General features: G+C 34.7%; 1 protein-coding gene across 1 annotated transcript in view; it reads left to right on the forward strand.

Annotated features, from left to right (window-relative positions):
• Positions 1 to 19,097, forward strand: part of Tex11 (testis expressed 11) — a 299,055-nt gene that overhangs the window by 229,751 nt on the left and 50,207 nt on the right. Inside the window, exon 25 of the mRNA XM_027935840.2 lies at positions 6,750 to 6,822. Coding sequence (XP_027791641.2) covers positions 6,750 to 6,822 — 73 coding nt within the window. The remainder of the gene's footprint in view (positions 1 to 6,749; positions 6,823 to 19,097) is intronic.

Here is a 19,097-nt window from a genome sequence, read left to right on the forward strand (position 1 = left end):
AAGTAATTTTATTCTCAATAGGCACTTTTGCTTTACTAAAAAAACAGTAATAACATGTTCTCCTTATATGGTTTTTTAACTTTTGAAAAGTTATTCTTTTTCTGTTGGTAGTCCTGAGTTTGTTAAACAACAGTGTATCTTAGCAAATAGATATCAACTTGGTGTGAAGGAAATTTCACAAACTCTTAAGTACAGTCCTTAATTATTTTGTTTGTTTCTAACAACTGTTATTTATTTTTTATTTTTTCTCACACACTTCTGTGTTTCCCAAGAACTCTGTAACCTAGTAATCCTTCTATAGTCTGTGCTTTTGAGAGCATTTCTATTCAGATAATTCAAGATATACTTCTGCCTTTCATCATCTAAGTGTGGTCCCTATGAATTAGACTGTGGTGCTTTCTCTCTATAAAGAATATTTGTTGAATTCTGTTATATACAACTGAACCCTGTTCTTCCTTTTCTTTTCTTTTCTTCTCTCTCTCTCTCTCTCTCTCTCTCTCTCTCTCTCTCTCTCTCTCTAAGTTACCCAGGTTGACCTTGAGCTTGTGATTCTCCTGCCTCAGCCTGTAGACTAGTTTGGACTACAGGCATGTGCCACCATGCTGTTGGCTGTACCCTTTTCTTTATACCCCCATAAATCAGGGTATTTATAAATAAGATGATGATGAAGGAATACACAAAGACTGCATAGTCCTATCTACATTGTCTCTACCCTCCTGAGTTAAGGGAAAGTGAGAAATGCTTAAAACATTAGAGTAATTGCAATTTGAAAAGGAATTACATATTTTTCCTAGAATAGGGCTGGGTAAGCTATTGCCAACTGTCCAAATCAGTCCCATGGCCTTTTTTTGTACAGCCTGAGAGTTAAAAATGGTTTTTACATTTATAAAAAGGTTATAAACCAAAATAAAGCAAAACATGTGAAAGTGAGTATATGTAGCTGGCAAAGCCTAAAATATTTACTGTCTGATGTTTTACAGAAGAAGTGTCCTGACCCTTGTCCTAGATTATTTTTTAACAGACTTATTGAGGTACAATTCATGTTCCTTATAATTCACTCATTTTTAAAAATTTTTATTTTTGATAGTGCTAAGGATCAAACCAGGGCCTCACACTTTCTAGGCAAGCATGCTTACTATACCCCAACCCAAATTTACCCATTTAAATGTACACTTTAATGGTTTTTAGAATATTTATATGTGTGAAACTATCAACATGACCTAATTTTAGAACGTTTTCATCACCCTAAAAAGAAACTCCGTACCCATTAACAGTTACACCTCATCCCTGCTACCAGCCCTAGGCAACCACTGATCTAATTTTTGTCTCTGTAGTTTTGCTTATTCTTGGTATGCCATCCTACAATATGTAGTCTTTTTTGATTGGCTCTTTTTATAAATTTTGAAATATTTTCAAGTTTCTCCATGATGTAACATGTATCAATAAATATTTCATAGATTTTTATGATGTAATAACATTTCATTGTATATACAGTGTGTATATTTCATTTTATTGTGATATATGTATAGATAGATAGATAGATATCACATTTTGTTTATCCATTCCCATTGATGGGCACTTGGGTTGTTTTCACTTTTCAGCTATTATAAATAATGCTTTGATAAGTATTCATATATACATTTTTGTGAACATGTTTTTCTTTCAAGTATGTACATAAGAGTTGGATTGGTGGAATGTTTTATGGATGTCTGTCAGGTCTAGTAGGTTTACAGTGTTGTTTAAGTCTTCTATATCTTTGATGATTTTCTTCCAGGTTGTTCTATTTATTATTTATAGCAGGATGTTGAACTTTCCAACTCTTTTTTTAAGGGGGAGTACTGGGGACTGAACTCTGGGGCACTCAACCACTGAGCCACATCCCCAGACCTATTTTGTATTTTATTTAGAGACAGGGTCTCACTGAGTTGCTTAGTGTCTCACAGTTGCTGAGGCTGGCTTTGATCTTGTGATCCTCCTGCCTCAGGCTCCCTAGCTTCTGGGATTACAGGCATTCACCACTGTGCCCAGCAAATTTCCAACTCTTATTGTTAAAATGTCTATTTCTTTAATTCTGTCAATTTTTGCTTTGTATATTTTGGGGCTCCATTATTTGTTGCATATGTGTCTATAATTTCTATATCTTACTGACGTAATCACCATTTTATCAATATGAAATTTCTCTCTTTATCCCTAGTATTTTTTGTTTTGGAACTCTAGTAATGTTATTTTAACATTTCTACTGTTGCTATTTCCACAGCATGGGTCTTCCCCATCATTTTACTATATTATTTTATTAGTACTGGGGATCTAAACCAGAGGTGCTTTAGCACTGAGCTATATTCTTGGCCTGTTTTATTTATTATTTTGAGGCAGGATCACACTAAGTTGCTGAGGCTGGTCTTGAACTTGCAGCCCTCCTCAGCCTACTAGCCCTCTCAGCCTACTAAATCACTGGGATTACAGTCAAGTACCATCATGTTTGGCTACATTCAATATTTTATCTTTAATATAATGCTTGTCTCTTATAGACATAGTTAGACCACGTTTTTTCTTAACATACAGTGTGACAATTTGTGCCTTTTACATCACTTAATCCAGTCACACTTAATGTTATTATTTTTATGGTCAAACTTAATTCTGCCATTTCACATTTTGGTTTCCATGTGTTTCATGTATTTTTTTTTCTTGTTTTCTTCCTTTTGCATTAAGTGAATGTTTGCTAGTGGAATATTTTAGTTCCTTTAACAATTTTTACTTAATAGTTTTTATTTATTTTCTTAGTGGTTGCTCTAGGGCATGCAATATAGATCTTAATTATTCTGCCTCTACAAGAGATTATGAATTCAGTTCCAGTGAGATATAGAAATGTTATTCCTATTAGTTCTATTCCCTTATCGCCTTTTTGTTCATCATATTATACACATTACATCTATATATGCCCCAAACACAACAATACATCTTATAATATTACTTTATACAATTTTATGTATTAGTAAGAAACTAAGAAGAAAGGCAAGCAAGTATATACTACAGTTTGGTATATTAACCATCTCATTTGCTATTTGTGCTTCTCTTCACTTCTTCCTATGGATTCTAGTTACCATATGGTCACATTTTCTTAACCCAAACAACTTTGTTCCCACCTGTGTCTTGTGTTGTTATTGTGAAATATATTACATTTCTATTTTTAGAGGCCTAGTAACACAAAAATAAATTTTTGTGTGTGTGTTTGTGTGTGTATTATATAATCCCTTTTGGTTTTTTGGTGCTAGATATGGAGCCCAAGGCCTCTTTCATGCTAACCATATGCTCTACCACTGAGATAACACACACAGACCCATAATTGCTTTTTAAGACAGTTCAGAGATCAAAGAAGAAATATACTATATTTTGTATTTACAAAATTATTTTACTGATACTCTCCTTTTTAATCTGAATTCACATTACTTCCTGGTGTCACTTGCTTTCAGATTGAAAACTTGTTTCAGAAATACAATCTCTGAACTCTTGTTTATCTGGGAATGTATTTCATCTTTAGTTCTAAATAATAGTTTTGGTGAACATTGCATTATTCATGGGTTGTTATTTTTATTCATCACTTTCAGTTTATTTATTTATTTGCCATGCTGAGGATTGAACCCAGGTCCTCATGTATACTAGGGAAACTCTCAACCACTGAGCTACATCCCCGGTTCTCATAACTTTGAATATGTTTTCACACTGCCTTCTGACCTCCATTTTTTTAACGAGTCAATTCTTAATGTATATATGCATGTGTGTAATGAGTCATTTTTCTCTATTTTCTAATTTTTCTCTTTTCTTTTACTCTTTTGAATGGAATATATCTGGGTTGAATTTCTTTGTGTTTTTCCTGTCTAGAGTTTGTTGGACTTCTTAGATGTGTAGAGAATGTTTTTCATCAAGATTGGGGAGATTTCAGCCATTTTTAATTTTTTTTTGCTCCTTTTCTCTCATATCTTTTGATAATTCCATTAGGTATATGTTGGTGTGCTTCATGGTTTCCTACATTTTACTAAGGCTTTACTTTTCTTCATTCTTTTTCATTGTTTCTCATACTTCAAAATCTCTATTGATCTAGCTTCATCTTTGTTGATTGCTTCTTCTGCCAACTCAAACCTAATGTTGATCTCCTCTAGTGAATTTTTGTTTCAGATTTTGTATCTTTCTCTCCTCCTCCTCCTCCTCCTCCTCCTCTTCCTCCTCCTCCTCCTCCTCCTCCTCCTCCTCTTCTTCTTCTTCCAATGCTAAGCAAGCACTCTCCCACTGAGCTGTATCCCTAGCCTAGTTATTATATTGTTAACTCTAGTATATCCATTAGATTCTTTGATTCCTGTCTCTTTATCAAGATACTGTATTTGATTAATATTGTTATCAAACCTTCCTCCTCTTAGAATGTTATCCTTTTGTTATTTGAACATATTTAAAACAGATGCCTTGAAATATGTGCCTGCTAAGTTTAATACCTGAGCCTTTTCAAAGTTTCTGTTATTTGCTTTTTTCTTATATATGGGTCAAAGCTTCCTGTTTCTTTGTATATCTTATAATTTTTGTTAAAAATCAGACATTTTAGTTAATTTATTATAGCATCTTTGGATACTGATCTACCACGTGGGGCTTAGTGTTGTTAATGTTTGCTTCTGTTTAGTTAATTGGGAATATAGGGAAAATAGTTCAATGAGGCCTATTTTCCCTATATTTCATAGTTTCTGATGCCACTCTTCAAAGAGCAGTCTTTGTCTTAGCAATTACCCTGACCTATCCTTCTGAAAAGAATAGTGATTTTAGTAGAGTTCTTTAATATTATCTCTTTTCCTTATCTCCCTCTTAAAGCTTCTCTTTTCTTGGTATGACATGCACCTATTGGCCTTTAAAGGTGATTGGGCATTTTATGTGTGTGTGTGTTTTGAAAGTGCTTTTTTGATATAAATTAAAATGGTGCCCCTTTGAAGGGAAAGGAATCATCCTAGCTGTCTTTTTGCCTGCTTCCCTCTATAAACTTGAAGTTACTCTACTGTTTTATATTGATTTCATTGAGCTACAAGACTCACTTTACTTGCTCATGTCATACAGGTGCTGTAACTCAGGAAACAGGTTCAGGGTTCAGTAGGTGGAAGAAGATGTAAGACATGGTGGAAATATTGGTCATCCTTTATTTGGAGGTGGACATAGCCATTAGCCAGCCCCCAGCTTCAACTTCAGCCCTCTAGCCAGTTCCATTTTAGACCCCATTTTATATTCAGTTTAAACAAAGAAGGCACACTGCCAGCACATTACATAAGGGGGGGGGGGTGCACAAGCTCCCAAGTTAATTTTTATGACCTTGAGTCTATACTCTGAATCACAGTGTTTCTGGCCTTGACTAACCATAACAGCCAGTTTCCAGCCCTGGCAACACACTGAAAACATAACATAGCCTGCCAGAAGTCTCCACGAGGGAGCCTAAATACAGCCATTTTGGGCCTGCCCCAGCAGCTCACTACCAAAATTTCCATGGTTTTTAAAATTGCCCTTAGCCTTGAACTTCCCCAGGTTCTATTCTAATCCAAGATTTTCCCCTTAGGGAGAACTACAGAGCTCACCCTTCTAATGACCTACCACATTTACTGAGCAGAAACTGAATTACTATTTGGGAGGTGGGGGCAGGGACAGTGGCCCACTTCTATCAGAGTGACAATCCAGCTCTGAATGGGCAAGAGTTATAATCCCTGGTATTTTTGCCTTGCCTCTCCCAGCATGGAAACTATACTATAAGCAAACAGAGATAAGAACAATTGAGACCAAGAAGAGAGCCCTAGGCTTCTCAGCTGTGTTTTTTTATGATATAGCTTCCATGGTACAGACCTGGGGGATGAAAAGTACCAGCAGTCTGGCCCTCACAGGAATCCCTAACCTTGAAATATGATCACATCTACCCAAAGCAGTGCTTACATCACACTGAACTGGGGGTTGGTGAACACATCTTGGTTCAAATGTCACAGGTCCTCATTCGTCTTACTTAGGCTTAGCAGATCTCTTGGGGTAAAAGTTTCTCCACTTTCTGTATGCCCTCAGGGCAGGCAATTTCTTGAGACTTTACATGATAGTGTTTTATTTGTTTTGTTTTTGTAGTTCTGAAGATGGAACCCAGGGCCTACATATGCCATACACTACTGTGTTTTATAATTTTTGTCTGTTTTTTATTTTTATTTTTGTTTTGCTTGGAAAAGGATCTATGGAATGCCTCATACAACCATTCTGAAAGTGCTTTTTTCTTCTATTCTAAATTATTAAAGAAATTGACAGTGCTCGGTTTTTCTATTTAATCCTTATTTTTCTGGGACGATAGGTTGAAGTGCATTTAGAGTTTATATTCCTACAGCAATTCCAAAATGTTCACTTTAAACTAACATTTTAGCTGGGCGTGGTGGCACAAGCCTGAAATCCTAGCAATTATGGAGGCTGAGATAGGAGGATCGCAAATTTGAGGTTAGCCTCAGCAATTTAACGAGGTCGTAAGCAACTTAGTGAGATCCTGTCTCAAAATAAAAACAAAAATAAAATGGACTGGGGATGTTGCTCAGTGATTAATCACCACTGGGTTCAATCCCTAGTACTTGAAAAATAAATACAAAGTAAAAATAAATAAATTAACATTTTATTTTTAATTGCTTTTAATTAAAATGATATGAGATTATGCTAATTTGCTTAAAGTTCTTTTTGTTGAGACTAATTATCTTGTTGCCAAATAGACCAAGTTACTGAATCGTGCACTTGAGCAAACCCAGAAATGCAAAGACATCTGGAATCTTCTGAAACAAACAGGTACAGTGGGAACTAGAAGTTTGGTAACATAGCTATGAAAGAAGTTTACAATCTGAATAATCACCTCATTTGTCATGAGAATTTTCTGCAATATTCAATAACAGCTAAATTATTTATAAGAACCAATTTTTCCATACTGTATGTTAGTATTTTTATTCTATAACACTGATTAGAGTAAGAATATTATGCACTTTGACTTCTGGTAAAAGTACAATATTAAATATAAAAGTAAGATTATTATTGTACAACATGCTATTGCTCTTAGGTCACTAGATACTAATAGATGTAGATGACAGAGTCTTTCAAACCACGATCAAAATACTAGCCACTGCTGGTAGTTTATTATGAATTATCAAAATTGTAATAAAACTTTTGAAGTCATGTAATAACTTGCTACAGTTTCCTCATTAAAGATGGTATTGTTTTTTAGGTATAGATAGACAATGTTATAGTGTGCCCATCTGTTCGTGTTTTAGAATTCTTTTAAGTCAATGGGTATTCAATTGAGTTATATGCCTTTTCAGAATCTATGAAGATAATCATGGTTTTTCTCTTTAAGCTGTGAATACATTGAATTATAATAATAGATTTCCTAAAATTAAGTCATCATTGCATTCCTGGAATAAACTCTATTTGGACATGGCATGTTATTATTTTAATTTATTCATGAATTATTTTTCTTAATATTTAGAAATTATTTGTTGTTTTCTCTTTGTGCATATGTTATGTCTCTGACAGATTTTCAAATCAAATTATATAAATTATAAGGAAGAATATAAACACAGGGATTTAATTTGCCTCTCTCAATCTATGACAGCTATTTAAACGATAAAAATGACAAGTAAGAATAGAAGATACCTAAATAATATACTTTCTATAGCAGATTTCAGGAAAATAGACTCTATAGCTTTAAAGTATGCTCTATATTCTGAGAACAGAAAATGCATCTTCTTTTCTACTCTGAAATGTTTACAGCATTAATGATAAGGAAACCCTGAATAGATTCTGAGACATACAAATAAAACAGAGAACATGATCTGATTACAGTGCAAAAACTAGAAGTTCATAATGGAATCAGAAAATAAGCCTGGTTCCAGGTGCATTAGTTCACACCTGTAACCCAGCTACTTGGGAGTCTGAGGCAGGAGGATCTCAAGTTCAAAGCAAGCCTGGCAACTCAGGGAGACCCTATCTCAAAATAAAATAAAATTTTTATAGAAGGCTGGGCATGTTGCTCAGCAATAGAGTACTTGCCTAGCATACAGGAAGCTTTGGGTTCAGTCCCCAGTACAGCAAAAGAAAGAACCCTACTACCTGGATATATAATTTTTTTTTAAATCAGAAGTATAGAATATCCAGTGTTATAGTTTAGATCCAGGATATCTACAAAGGTTTATGTATTGAAAGTTTGTTCCCCAACTGGTGGTACTTTTAGAAAGTGGTGAAGCTCTAGGATACTCTATATTTGCATAATCATGTATTTCTCAGAATGTGTTCCTAACATCAAGCAATCCATGACTGCACATGTGTGTATGTGCATGTTTGTATTTATACATATACAAGTCATTAGGTAATTTCAGATTAAATCCATAATGAAATAATAGCACATACCTATCCAAATGATCAAATCCAAAACACTGACAACAGCAAATCCTGGTGAGGATACAGAGCAACAGGAATTCTCATTCATTACTAATGGGAATGAAAAAAAGGTATAGCCACTTTGGAAGATAGTATGATAATTTCTTACAATATTAGACATAATGTTGTCAATATGATTCAGCAATCATGCTCCTTTATATTTACTCAAAGGAATCGAAAATTTATGGTCACACGAAAATCTGCACATGGCTGTTTATAGCAACTTTATTCACAATTGCCCCATTTTGGGGTTTTTCTATTTAATCCTTATTTTTCTGGGACAATAGGTTGAAGTGCATTTGGAGTTTATACATACATACATACGTGAACATATGTGAACAGATAATAAAATGTGGTATATTTGTACAATGGAATATTCAGTATTGAAAAATATGAGCTGTCAAGACACAGATAGACATGGCAGAATCTTAAATATATATTACTAAGTGAAAGTAGCCAGTCTGAAAAATTAACATACTATATGATTCCAACTATATGATATTTTGCAAAAGGCAAAATCATGAAGACAATAACCTATCAGTGATTGTCTAGGGGTTTAGGGGACAGCATGAATAGGTGGATCACAGAAAATTCTTAGGGCAGGAAAACTATTCTGTATGATATTACAATGATGAATATATGTCTTTATACATTGGTCAAAACCCACAAAATGCATTATACAGAGAGTGAATCCTAAACCAAACTATGGACTTTGGTTGAAAGTGATGTGTAGTGCTAGTCCATCAGTTAAAACTAATGTATGGAATAGATGCAGAATGTTGATGGTGGGGAAGACTGAATGTATGGGAGGTTGGTATGTGAGAAATCTCTGTACTTTCCTCTCAGTTTTGCTTTGAACCTAAAACTGCTTTAAAAATAAAATGGTAGCCAGGCGTGGTGGTGCACACCTGTAATCCCAGTGGCTCAGGAGGCCAGCCTCAGCAATGGCAAGGTGCTAAGCAACTCAGTGAGACCCTGTCTCTAAATAAAATACAAAATAGGGCTGAGATGTGGCTCAGTCATTGAGTGCCCCTGAGTTCAATCTCTGGTACCCATCCCCTGCCAAAATTTAAAAAAATAATAAAATGTTAAAAAAAAAAAAAACAGCCTATAATCTCAGCTACTTGAGTGGCTAAGGCAGGGAAATCATGAGTTCAGGCCAGCCTGGGCAACATTGTGAAACACTGTCCCAAAAAAGAAAGAAAGAAAAGAAATATAGTGGTAGCAGAACAAAAGGAAATGCAATATTATTGAGTCAGTTTTTTGGGGGAACATGGTATGCTTTTTCAATGCGCAAATTAAAGTATTACTTCATTTCTAGAAATTTTTCTAGAATCATGTTTTTAACTATTTGTTTTTTGTGTTTTAATTGTAAATGGACACAATGCTTTTATTTTATTTATTTTTATATGGTGCTGAGAATTAAACCCAGTGCCTCAGATGTGCTAGGCAAGCGCTCTACCACTGAACCACAACCCCAGCCCCTTAAACATTTGTTTCTATTCCATTATTTTTATTTCTTCTTTGGGAACTCTGCATGTTTTGAATCTCCTCTACTTGTCTCTTACATCTTTTGTTTTATCTTCTATATCTCTATGATTTTAAAATTTTGGTATCTGTAGATGGATGGCATACCTTTATTTTATTTATTTACCTTTATTTTATTTGTTTATTTTTATGTGGTGCCAGGAATCAAACCCAGTGCCTCACACATGCTAAGCAAGTGTTCTACCACTGAGCCACAACCCCAGCCCCAATTTGTTTTATTTTTATGTGGTGCTGAAGATCTAATCTAGTGCCTCATACGTGCTAGGCAAGTGCTCTGCCACTGAGCTCCAGCTCCAGCCCAGATATATCTCTCTATATTTTTGAAGTTTTAATTTCCATTTTTGTTTTCGGACACATCAATGATTTAATTTAACTCATTGATTAGTAAGGGTGAACCAGTAAGATGTTACAAACTGGTTCAAAAAAAAAAAAAAAAGAAAGAAAGAAAGAAACACATATACATTCAAGCAAGAAGAATACTGAAATAAATTTACAAAACTGGTAAATATCCACAGAGAATGATTAGTTTAATCTCCATGGAACAAAATTTACTTACATTTCCTTACACAAGAATAATTTGCATTATTAACAGTTTTCTACAAATTATTGAATTGAAAAATGACTCACACAATTTAGGTAGAGATAACCTTGAAGGGTACACTTGAAAGGACATACACTAATTTCTTTTTTCTGCTTCAAAGCCTTTTGCAATTTTTTTTTGCATAGTATTCCATCTACCTCCCTCCTCTGTGATCATAATAATCTCATAGAATATTATTCTTAATCACAAAACAAGCTAATTTCATTAGATTTGCCCTGATTGTTTACATAGGTACAGCATGAGTGTTAATAAACCAACCAGGCCTCCTTGGATTTACTTTGCATATCTAAAGCTATAAAATACTGAACAACTACTAAGGCTACAGATTCAAATTCTGTCTAGATGCTTCTATAGGGAATCTGAGATTGGCTATCTGAAACCCTCTTCGATGCTACTTCAAAGTTAGGTAACCAAGTTCAAGAAATCTGTCCACCAGATTTCACTTGTCATGCTTTATAAATTTATGGAAATTCATCTCTTTTCAAGGTTCCCTAAATTTACTAAGGTTCTTGGCCTGCCAGAAAGTAATTTTCCTACTACTTTTAAGACTGGGACCCTGTAAGACAGGCCAATTCCCTGACGTAAATTTGAAGTACAGTCAACCTTATCTCTTTAAAGTAGCATATCATACCTGATTAGATGAGTATCATATAATATTGATACTCTAGGTAAGACCTTAATATGTCCAATTATATCATGATGAAAAGGAGGAACAGATTCTTATAGAACCAATGTGAATAAGTATATTTCAATGAAAAGTAGGGAGATTTAGTAAGAGTTTGATCATATCATTTTAAAATAATTTAGTTTCAGCATCTATTGAATTGTTTTGACTTACAAATGGCTTGTGAAGAAAGTTTTCTCATATAAGACTGGAAATGGAACATTAAAACAACATTGGCAGTATTCTAAATAAATAACCAGAGTAAAATTTCTCTTTCATCAATTTATTCAGTCCTGTGTTCTGCTGAATCTTGAGTTAGCAGTCTGCTTTCGTGAAGTTTTATGCTTTTGAACTCAAAAGCAATTCCTGGAAATCCTAATTAGCCCACGGATATGGCCTGAAAATTGTCTGTGCACTATCAACTCAAGCTTGTAACTAAGAGTCTATTCTGACATGTCAATAATTTGAAGCACATAGTACTGTCTTTTTCTGTGAAGCACCAATACTGACCTATTCTGTTGAAGATATAATCTCTGGCCTGTAGATTTTGCAGAGTTCTCGGAAAAATACCAGTATTTTAATAAGCAACCTGTACATTATAGAGATCTAATGGCTATAGTTTAATTTAATATAGAAATATCAGAATTTTAGGAAGGTAGAATGCTTTATTAGAGTATAATACATAACTATTTCATAAGAGTTTTATTGTGGTAAAATATACATAACATAAAATTGCCATTTTGGACATTTTGCAGTATAATATTCAGTGGCATTAATTACTTGCACAATGTTGTACAGCCATATACCACTGTTTATTACCAAAAATTCCTACCCCCCCCAAACAGAAACTATAGCCATTAAACAATAACTCCCTATTCCCCCAGCCTGCAGCCCTTGGGAACCTCTTTCTGCTTTGTGTCCTTATGAATTTGCCTATTCAAGACATTCCCTTTAAGTAGCATCATACAGTATTTGTCCTTTTGTCCCTGGGTTATTTCACTTAGCATAATGTTTTCAGAGTTCATTTATGTTGTGGATATATTAGTACTTCATTCTTTTTTGGGCCAAATAACATTTAATTTTATGTATATATCATACTTTGTTTATACATTTGTCAGTTGTTGGACACATGGGTTGTTTCTACTTTGTGGGGATTATAAATAATGATGCTATGATTATTGGTAAGTTTTTACCTGAGTCCCTACTTAAAGTTATTTGGGGGTATATACTTAGGAGTGGAATTATTTGGTCAGATGATAATTCTATGTTTAACTTTTTGAAGAACCACCAAACTGTTTTCCACAGCAGATGCACCATTTTACATTCCTATCGGCCTTGTACAATTGTTTCAATCTTTCCACTTCCTCACTACCACTTGTTATATTTTAGCCATCTTAGGTGGTGTGATGTGGTATATCATAGTTTGGGTTTGTATTTCCCTAGTGACTAATGATGTTGAGCATCTTTTCCTGTTCTTACTGGTCATTCATATATCATTTGGGGGGCGGGGGGGAAAGGACTTATCTATTCAAGTACTTTACTCATTTTCTAAAATTGCATTGTTTGTCCTTTTATTGTTGAGTTACAGGTATGTATATAAAGAAATGTCGGATATATGATTTGCAAATCTTTCTCCTGTTCTGTATATTGACTTTTCACTTTCATGATAATGTCTTTTTATGCACAGACATTTTTCATTTTGATGAAGTCCAAATTATCTACCTTTTCCTTTTTTTGAACAATATTTCTCATTATATTTTTAAAATATTTTTATTTTATTTATTTATTTTTGTATGTGGTGCTGAGGATTGAACCCAGTGCCTCACACATGCAAGGCAAGTGCTCAACCACTGAGCTACAACCCCAACCCCTGAGCTACAACCCCAGCCCCTGAAACATTACTGAATTCATAGCTTTTTTGTGGTTTCTGTAGAATTTTTCATATGTAGGATCAAGTCATCTGTGAACAGTGATAGTTTTACTTCTTCCTTTCCAATGTGGATATATTTTTTAATTTTCTTTGTTTCTTTTATGACTAATGCTTCTGGTGTCATATCTAAGAATCCATAGCTAAATCTAAGGGCATGAAGATTTACCCCTATTAATTTCTCTAAGAGTTTTATATGGTCTTAGCTCTTACATTTAGGTCATTGATCCTTTGGAGTTAGTTTTTGTATTCAAGGTATGTTAGGTATCCACATTCACCTGTTTGCTTGTGAAAATCCAGTTGCCCAAGCATTACTTGTTGAAGAGATCATTCTTTCCCCCATTTAATGGTCTTGAAATCCTGGTTGTAATCAGTTGGTCATAGATGGGTAGGTTCATTTCTGGACTCTCGATTCTTTTCCATTGTCCTATATCTCTATCTGTATGGCAGTACCATGCTGGTTTGATTACTGTAGCTTTGTAGTAAGTTTGGAAATAAAGAAATCCTCCAACTTTGTTTTCTTTTACAAGATTGTTTTTGGCCTTTTGGGGCCTCATACAATTCCATATGAATTTGAGAATTGGCTTTTCCATTTCTGAAAAAAAAATTGTTGGAATTTTGATAGGGATCACTTAAGTAGTACTGATATCTCAATGATATAGTCTTTTAATCTGTGAATGTAGGATTTTAAAAATTTGTTATATGCCAACATCTTTAATGTCTTTCATTGGTACTTTATGGTTATCAGTGTATAGGTCTTTTACCTCCTTTGCTAAATTCATTCCTAGATGTTTTATTTTGGGATACTATTGTAAATGGAATTTTTTTATTTACTCTTTGGATTATGCTTTGCTTGTATATAGAAACAACTGATTTTTGTTTGTTAATCTTGTACCTGAAACATTGCTGAATTCATAGATTTTTTGTGGTTTCTGTAGGATTTTTCATATGTAGGATCAAGTCATCTGTGAACAGTGATAGTTTTACTTCTTCCTTTCCAATGTGGATATATTTTTTTATTTTCTTTGTTACCTAATTTCTCTGGCTATCTTTTCAGTAATATATTGAATAGCAGTGGTGAAACAGGGCATCCTGTCTTGTTCCTAGTCTTGGGAAGCTTTTAGTTTTTTACTATTAAGTATAATGTTAACTATGGGTTTTGTTTAAATGTGCTGCATCAGATTGAAGATATTTCTTTTTATTTCAATTTCCTGGGTATTTTATCATGCAAAGATCTTGTATCAAATGACTTTTCTGCATCACTTAAAATGTTTGAGTTTTTTTCCTTTGCTCTATAGTGTAATATGTTCTATTGATTTATTTGCTTATATTGAACTAGCCTTGTATTATTTGGATAGATGACACTTTGTCACAGTATATAATTCTTGAATACAGTATATGATTCACTTTGCTAGTATTTTGTTTTGGACTTTTGAATATATATTCATAAATTATTTTGATTTGTAATTTTCTTTTCTTATGATAGCTTCATCTGGTTTTGGTACCAGGGTAATGTTGGCTTCATATAATAAGTTAGGAAATACTCCCTCTTCTTCAGTTTTTGGAAGAATTTGAGAAGGATTAGTGTTTATTCTTTAAATGTTTGAGAGAATTAAATGTTTGATAGAATTCACCATTGAACTATCTGGTCCTAGATTTGTTTTTAGGAGATTTTTAGATAACTGATTCAATCTCTTTACTCATTTAAAACTTTGTTGAAATTTTGTATTTCTTCGTAGTTCAGTTTAGCAATTTTTTTGCTTCTAGGATTTTGCCATTTGATCTAGGTTATCTAATTTTTTGGCATATAATAGATTATAGTAATCTCTTATCCTTTTATTTACATCAAAATAAATAAGTGGTGAGTCTTCTAATAAAGTCTTTTATTCTTTGTCATTCTAACTAAAGGTTTGTCTTTTTTTTCATATGTTCAAGGAACAAACTCTTGGTTTCATAGATTTTTTTTCTATTCTCTTTTTCTTATTAAGAGAATAGTTTATTATTTATTTATTCACTTTGTTCTAGGTTTGGGTTTAGTTTGCACTTCTTTTTCTAGTTACTTAATGTTTAAGATTATATTATTGATTTGAGATATTTCTTTTTTTTATTGTAGGCATTTACAACTATATACATTTTCCCCTGAGCATCACCTTCACTGTTTCTCAAGTTTTTATATGTTGTTTTCATTTTCATTCATTTCTAGATATTTTCTACTTCCCTCCATGATTTTATAGTGTGTGGGTCTAGAACCCTGTATCCATAGGGGCCAGCCTGGAGCCTGGATCTCTAGATGCTGGCCTAATGACTGGGGCTGTAGGGCTGTTCTACTGCTGGGCAGACCTGAAGCCTGGGGCAGTGGGGACCAGACTGTCACTGGGGGTAATACAGGGCCCAGGGCCACAGGGGTCAGCCTGGTCCTGGGAATGGAACTGAATCTGTAGGATTGGCCTAAAGCCTGAGTCTGTGAGGACTATGGTGGTATTGATATGTTAGCCAAGTGTGGCAGGTGTGCATGTGTAATTCAGGAGGCTGAGGCAGGAGGATCACAAGTTTAAGGCCAGCCTCATCATCTAAGTGAGACCTTGTCTCAAAAATAAATAAAAAGGGCTGAGCATGTAGTTCAGTGATAGAGTGCCCCTGTGTTCAATCTCCAGTACTGAAAAAATACAAATAAATAAATAAAAGCTGGGCATGGTGGCATACATCTGTAATCCCAGCAAATTGGAGACAGGAAGATTGCAAGTTCAAGGCCAACCCTAGCAACGTGGGGGAGGCTTTAAGCAACTTAAAGAGACCTTGTCTCAAAATTTTACAAAAAGAAAGAAAAAGGGTTGAGGATTTAACTCAATGGTAGAGCTCCCCTGGGTTCAATACATGGTACCAAGAAAATAAAAATTTTAAAAAGTAGAATAAAAGAATGTGTTGTTTAAATTATGCAAATTTGCAAATTTTCCAGTTTTCATTCTGTGAGTGATTTTTTTAGCTTCATTCTATTGTTGCCAGAGAGTATACTGTGTATAATTTTTTTAAAAATTTTTTTATTGTTGGTTGTTCAAAACATTACATAGTTCTTGATATATCATATTTCACACTTTGATTCAAGTGGGTTATAAACTCCCATTTTTACCCCGTATACAAATTGCAGAATCACATCAGTTACACATCCATTGATTTACATATTGCCATACTAGTGTCTGTTGTATTCTGCTGCCTTTCCCATCCTCTACTATCCCCGCTCCCCTCCCCTCCCCTCCCCTCTTCTCTTTCTACCCCCTCTACTGTCATTCATTTCTCCCCCTTGTATTATTTTCCCCTTTCCCCTCACTTCCTCTTGTATGAAATTTTGTATAACCCTGAGGGTCTCCTTCCATTTCCATGCAATTTCCCTTCTCTCTCCCTTTCCCTCCCACCTCTCATCCCAGTTTAATGTTAATCTTCTTCTCATGCTCTTCGTCCCTACTCTGTTCTTAGTTACTCTCCTTATATCAAAGAAGACATTTGGCATTTGTTTTTTAGGGATTGGCTAGCTTCACTTAGCATAATCTGCTCTAATGCCATCCATTTCCCTGCAAATTCTATGATTTTGTCATTTTTTAATGCAGAGTAATACTCCATTGTGTATAAATGCCACATTTTTTTTTATCCATTCGTCTATTGAAGGGCATCTAGGTTGGTTCCACAGTCTTGCTATTGTGAATTGTGCTGCTATGAACATCGATGTAGCAGTGTCCCTGTAGCATGCTCTTTTTAGGTCTTTAGGGAATAGACCTAGAAGGGGAATAGCTGGGTCAAATGGTGGTTCCATTCCCAGCTTTCCAAGAAATCTCCATACTGCTTTCCAAATTGGCTGCACCAATTTGCAGTCCCACCAGCAATGTACAAGTGTACCCTTTTCCCCACATCCTCGCCAGCACTTGTTGTTGTTTGACTTCATAATGGCTGCCAATCTTACTGGAGTGAGATGGTATCTTAGGGTGGTTTTGATTTGCATTTCTCTGACTGCTAGAGATGGTGAGCATTTTTTCATGTATTGTTGATTGATTTTATGTCCTCCTCTGAGAAGTATCTGTTCAGGTCCTTGGCCCATTTGTTGATTGGGTTATTTGTTATCTTATTGTCTAATTTTTTGAGTTCTTTGTATACTCTGGATATTAGGGCTCTATCTGAAGTGTGAGGAGTAAAGATTTGTTCCCAGGATGTAGGCTCCCTATTTACGTCTCTTATTGTTTCTCTTGCTGAGAAAAAACTTTTTAGTTTAAGTAAGTCCCATTTGTTGATTCTAGTTATTAACTTTTGTGCTATGGGTGTCCTATTGAGGAATTTGGAGCCCGACCCCACAGTATGTAGATCGTAGCCAACTTTTTCTTCTATCAGACGCCGTGTCTCTGATTTGATATCAAGCTCCTTGATGCATTTTGAATTAACTTTTGTGCATGGCGAGAGAAAGGGATTCAGTTTCATTTTGTTGCATATGGATTTCCAGTTTTCCCAGCACCATTTGTTGAAGATGCTATCCTTCCTCCATTGCATACTTTTAGCCCCTTTATCAAATATAAGATAGTTGTAGTTTTGTGGATTGGTTTCTGTGTCCTCTATTCTGTACCATTGGTCCACCCGCCTGTTTTGGTACCAGTACCATGATGTTTTTGTTACTATTGCTCTGTAGTATAGTTTGAAGTCTGGTATCGCTATACCGCCTGATTCACACTTCCTGCTTAGCATTGTTTTTGTTATTCTGGGTCTTTTATTTTTCCATATGAATTTCATGATTGCTTTCTCTATTTCTACAAGAAATGCCGTTGGGATTTTGATTGGCATTGCATTAAACCTATAGAGAACTTTTGGTAATATTGCCATTTTCATGATATTAGTTCTGCCTATCCATGAACAGGGTATATTTTTCCATCTTCTAAGATCTTCTTCTATTTCTCTCTTTAGGGTTCTATAGTTTTCATTGTATAAGTCTTTCACCTCTTTTGTTAGGTTGATTCCCAAGTATTTTATTTTTTTTTTTTTGAGGATATTGTGAATGGAGTGGTTGTCCTCATTTCCATTTCAGAGGATTTGTCGCTGATATACAGGAATGCCTTTGATTTATGCGTGTTGATTTTATATCCTACCACTTTGCTGAATTCATTTATTAGCTCTAATAGTTTCTTTGTAGACCCTTTTGGGTCTGCTAGGTATAGAATCATGTCACCTGCAAATAGTGATAATTTAAGTTCTTCTTTTCCTATTTTTATGCCTTTAATTTCTTTCATCTAATTGCTCTGGCCAGTGTTTCGAGAACTATGTTGAACAGAAGTGGTGAGAGAGGGCATCCCTGTCTTGTTCCAGATTTTAGAGGGAATGCCTTCAGTTTTTCTCCATTCAGAATGATGCTAGCCTGAGGCTTAGCATAGATTGCTTCTACAATATTGAGGTATGTTCCTGTTATCCCTAGTTTTTCTAGAGTTTTGAACATAAAGGGATGCTGTACTTTGTCGAATGCTTTTTCCGCATCTATTGAGATGATCATATGGTTCTTATTTTTAAGTCTATTGATGTGGTGAATAACATTTATTGATTTCCGTATATTGAACCAGCCTTGCATCCCAGGGATGAATCCTACTTGATCATGGTGCACAATTTTTTTGATATGTTTTTGTATCCGATTCGCCAAAATTTTATTGAGGATTTTTGCATCTAGGTTCATTAGAGATATTGGTCTGTAGTTTTCTTTCTTTGAAGTGTCTTTGTCTGGTTTAGGAATCAGGGTGATGTTGGCCTCGTAGAATGAATTTGGAAGTTCTCCCTCTTTTTCTATTTCCTGAAGTAGCTTGAAAAGTATTGGTATTAGTTCCTCTTTAAAGGTTTTGTAAAACTCTGCTGTATACCCATCCGGTCCTGGGCTT

This window comes from Marmota flaviventris, chromosome X, assembly GCF_047511675.1.
Source record: "Marmota flaviventris isolate mMarFla1 chromosome X, mMarFla1.hap1, whole genome shotgun sequence".
In the NCBI taxonomy this organism is placed as follows: Eukaryota; Metazoa; Chordata; class Mammalia; order Rodentia; family Sciuridae; genus Marmota; species Marmota flaviventris.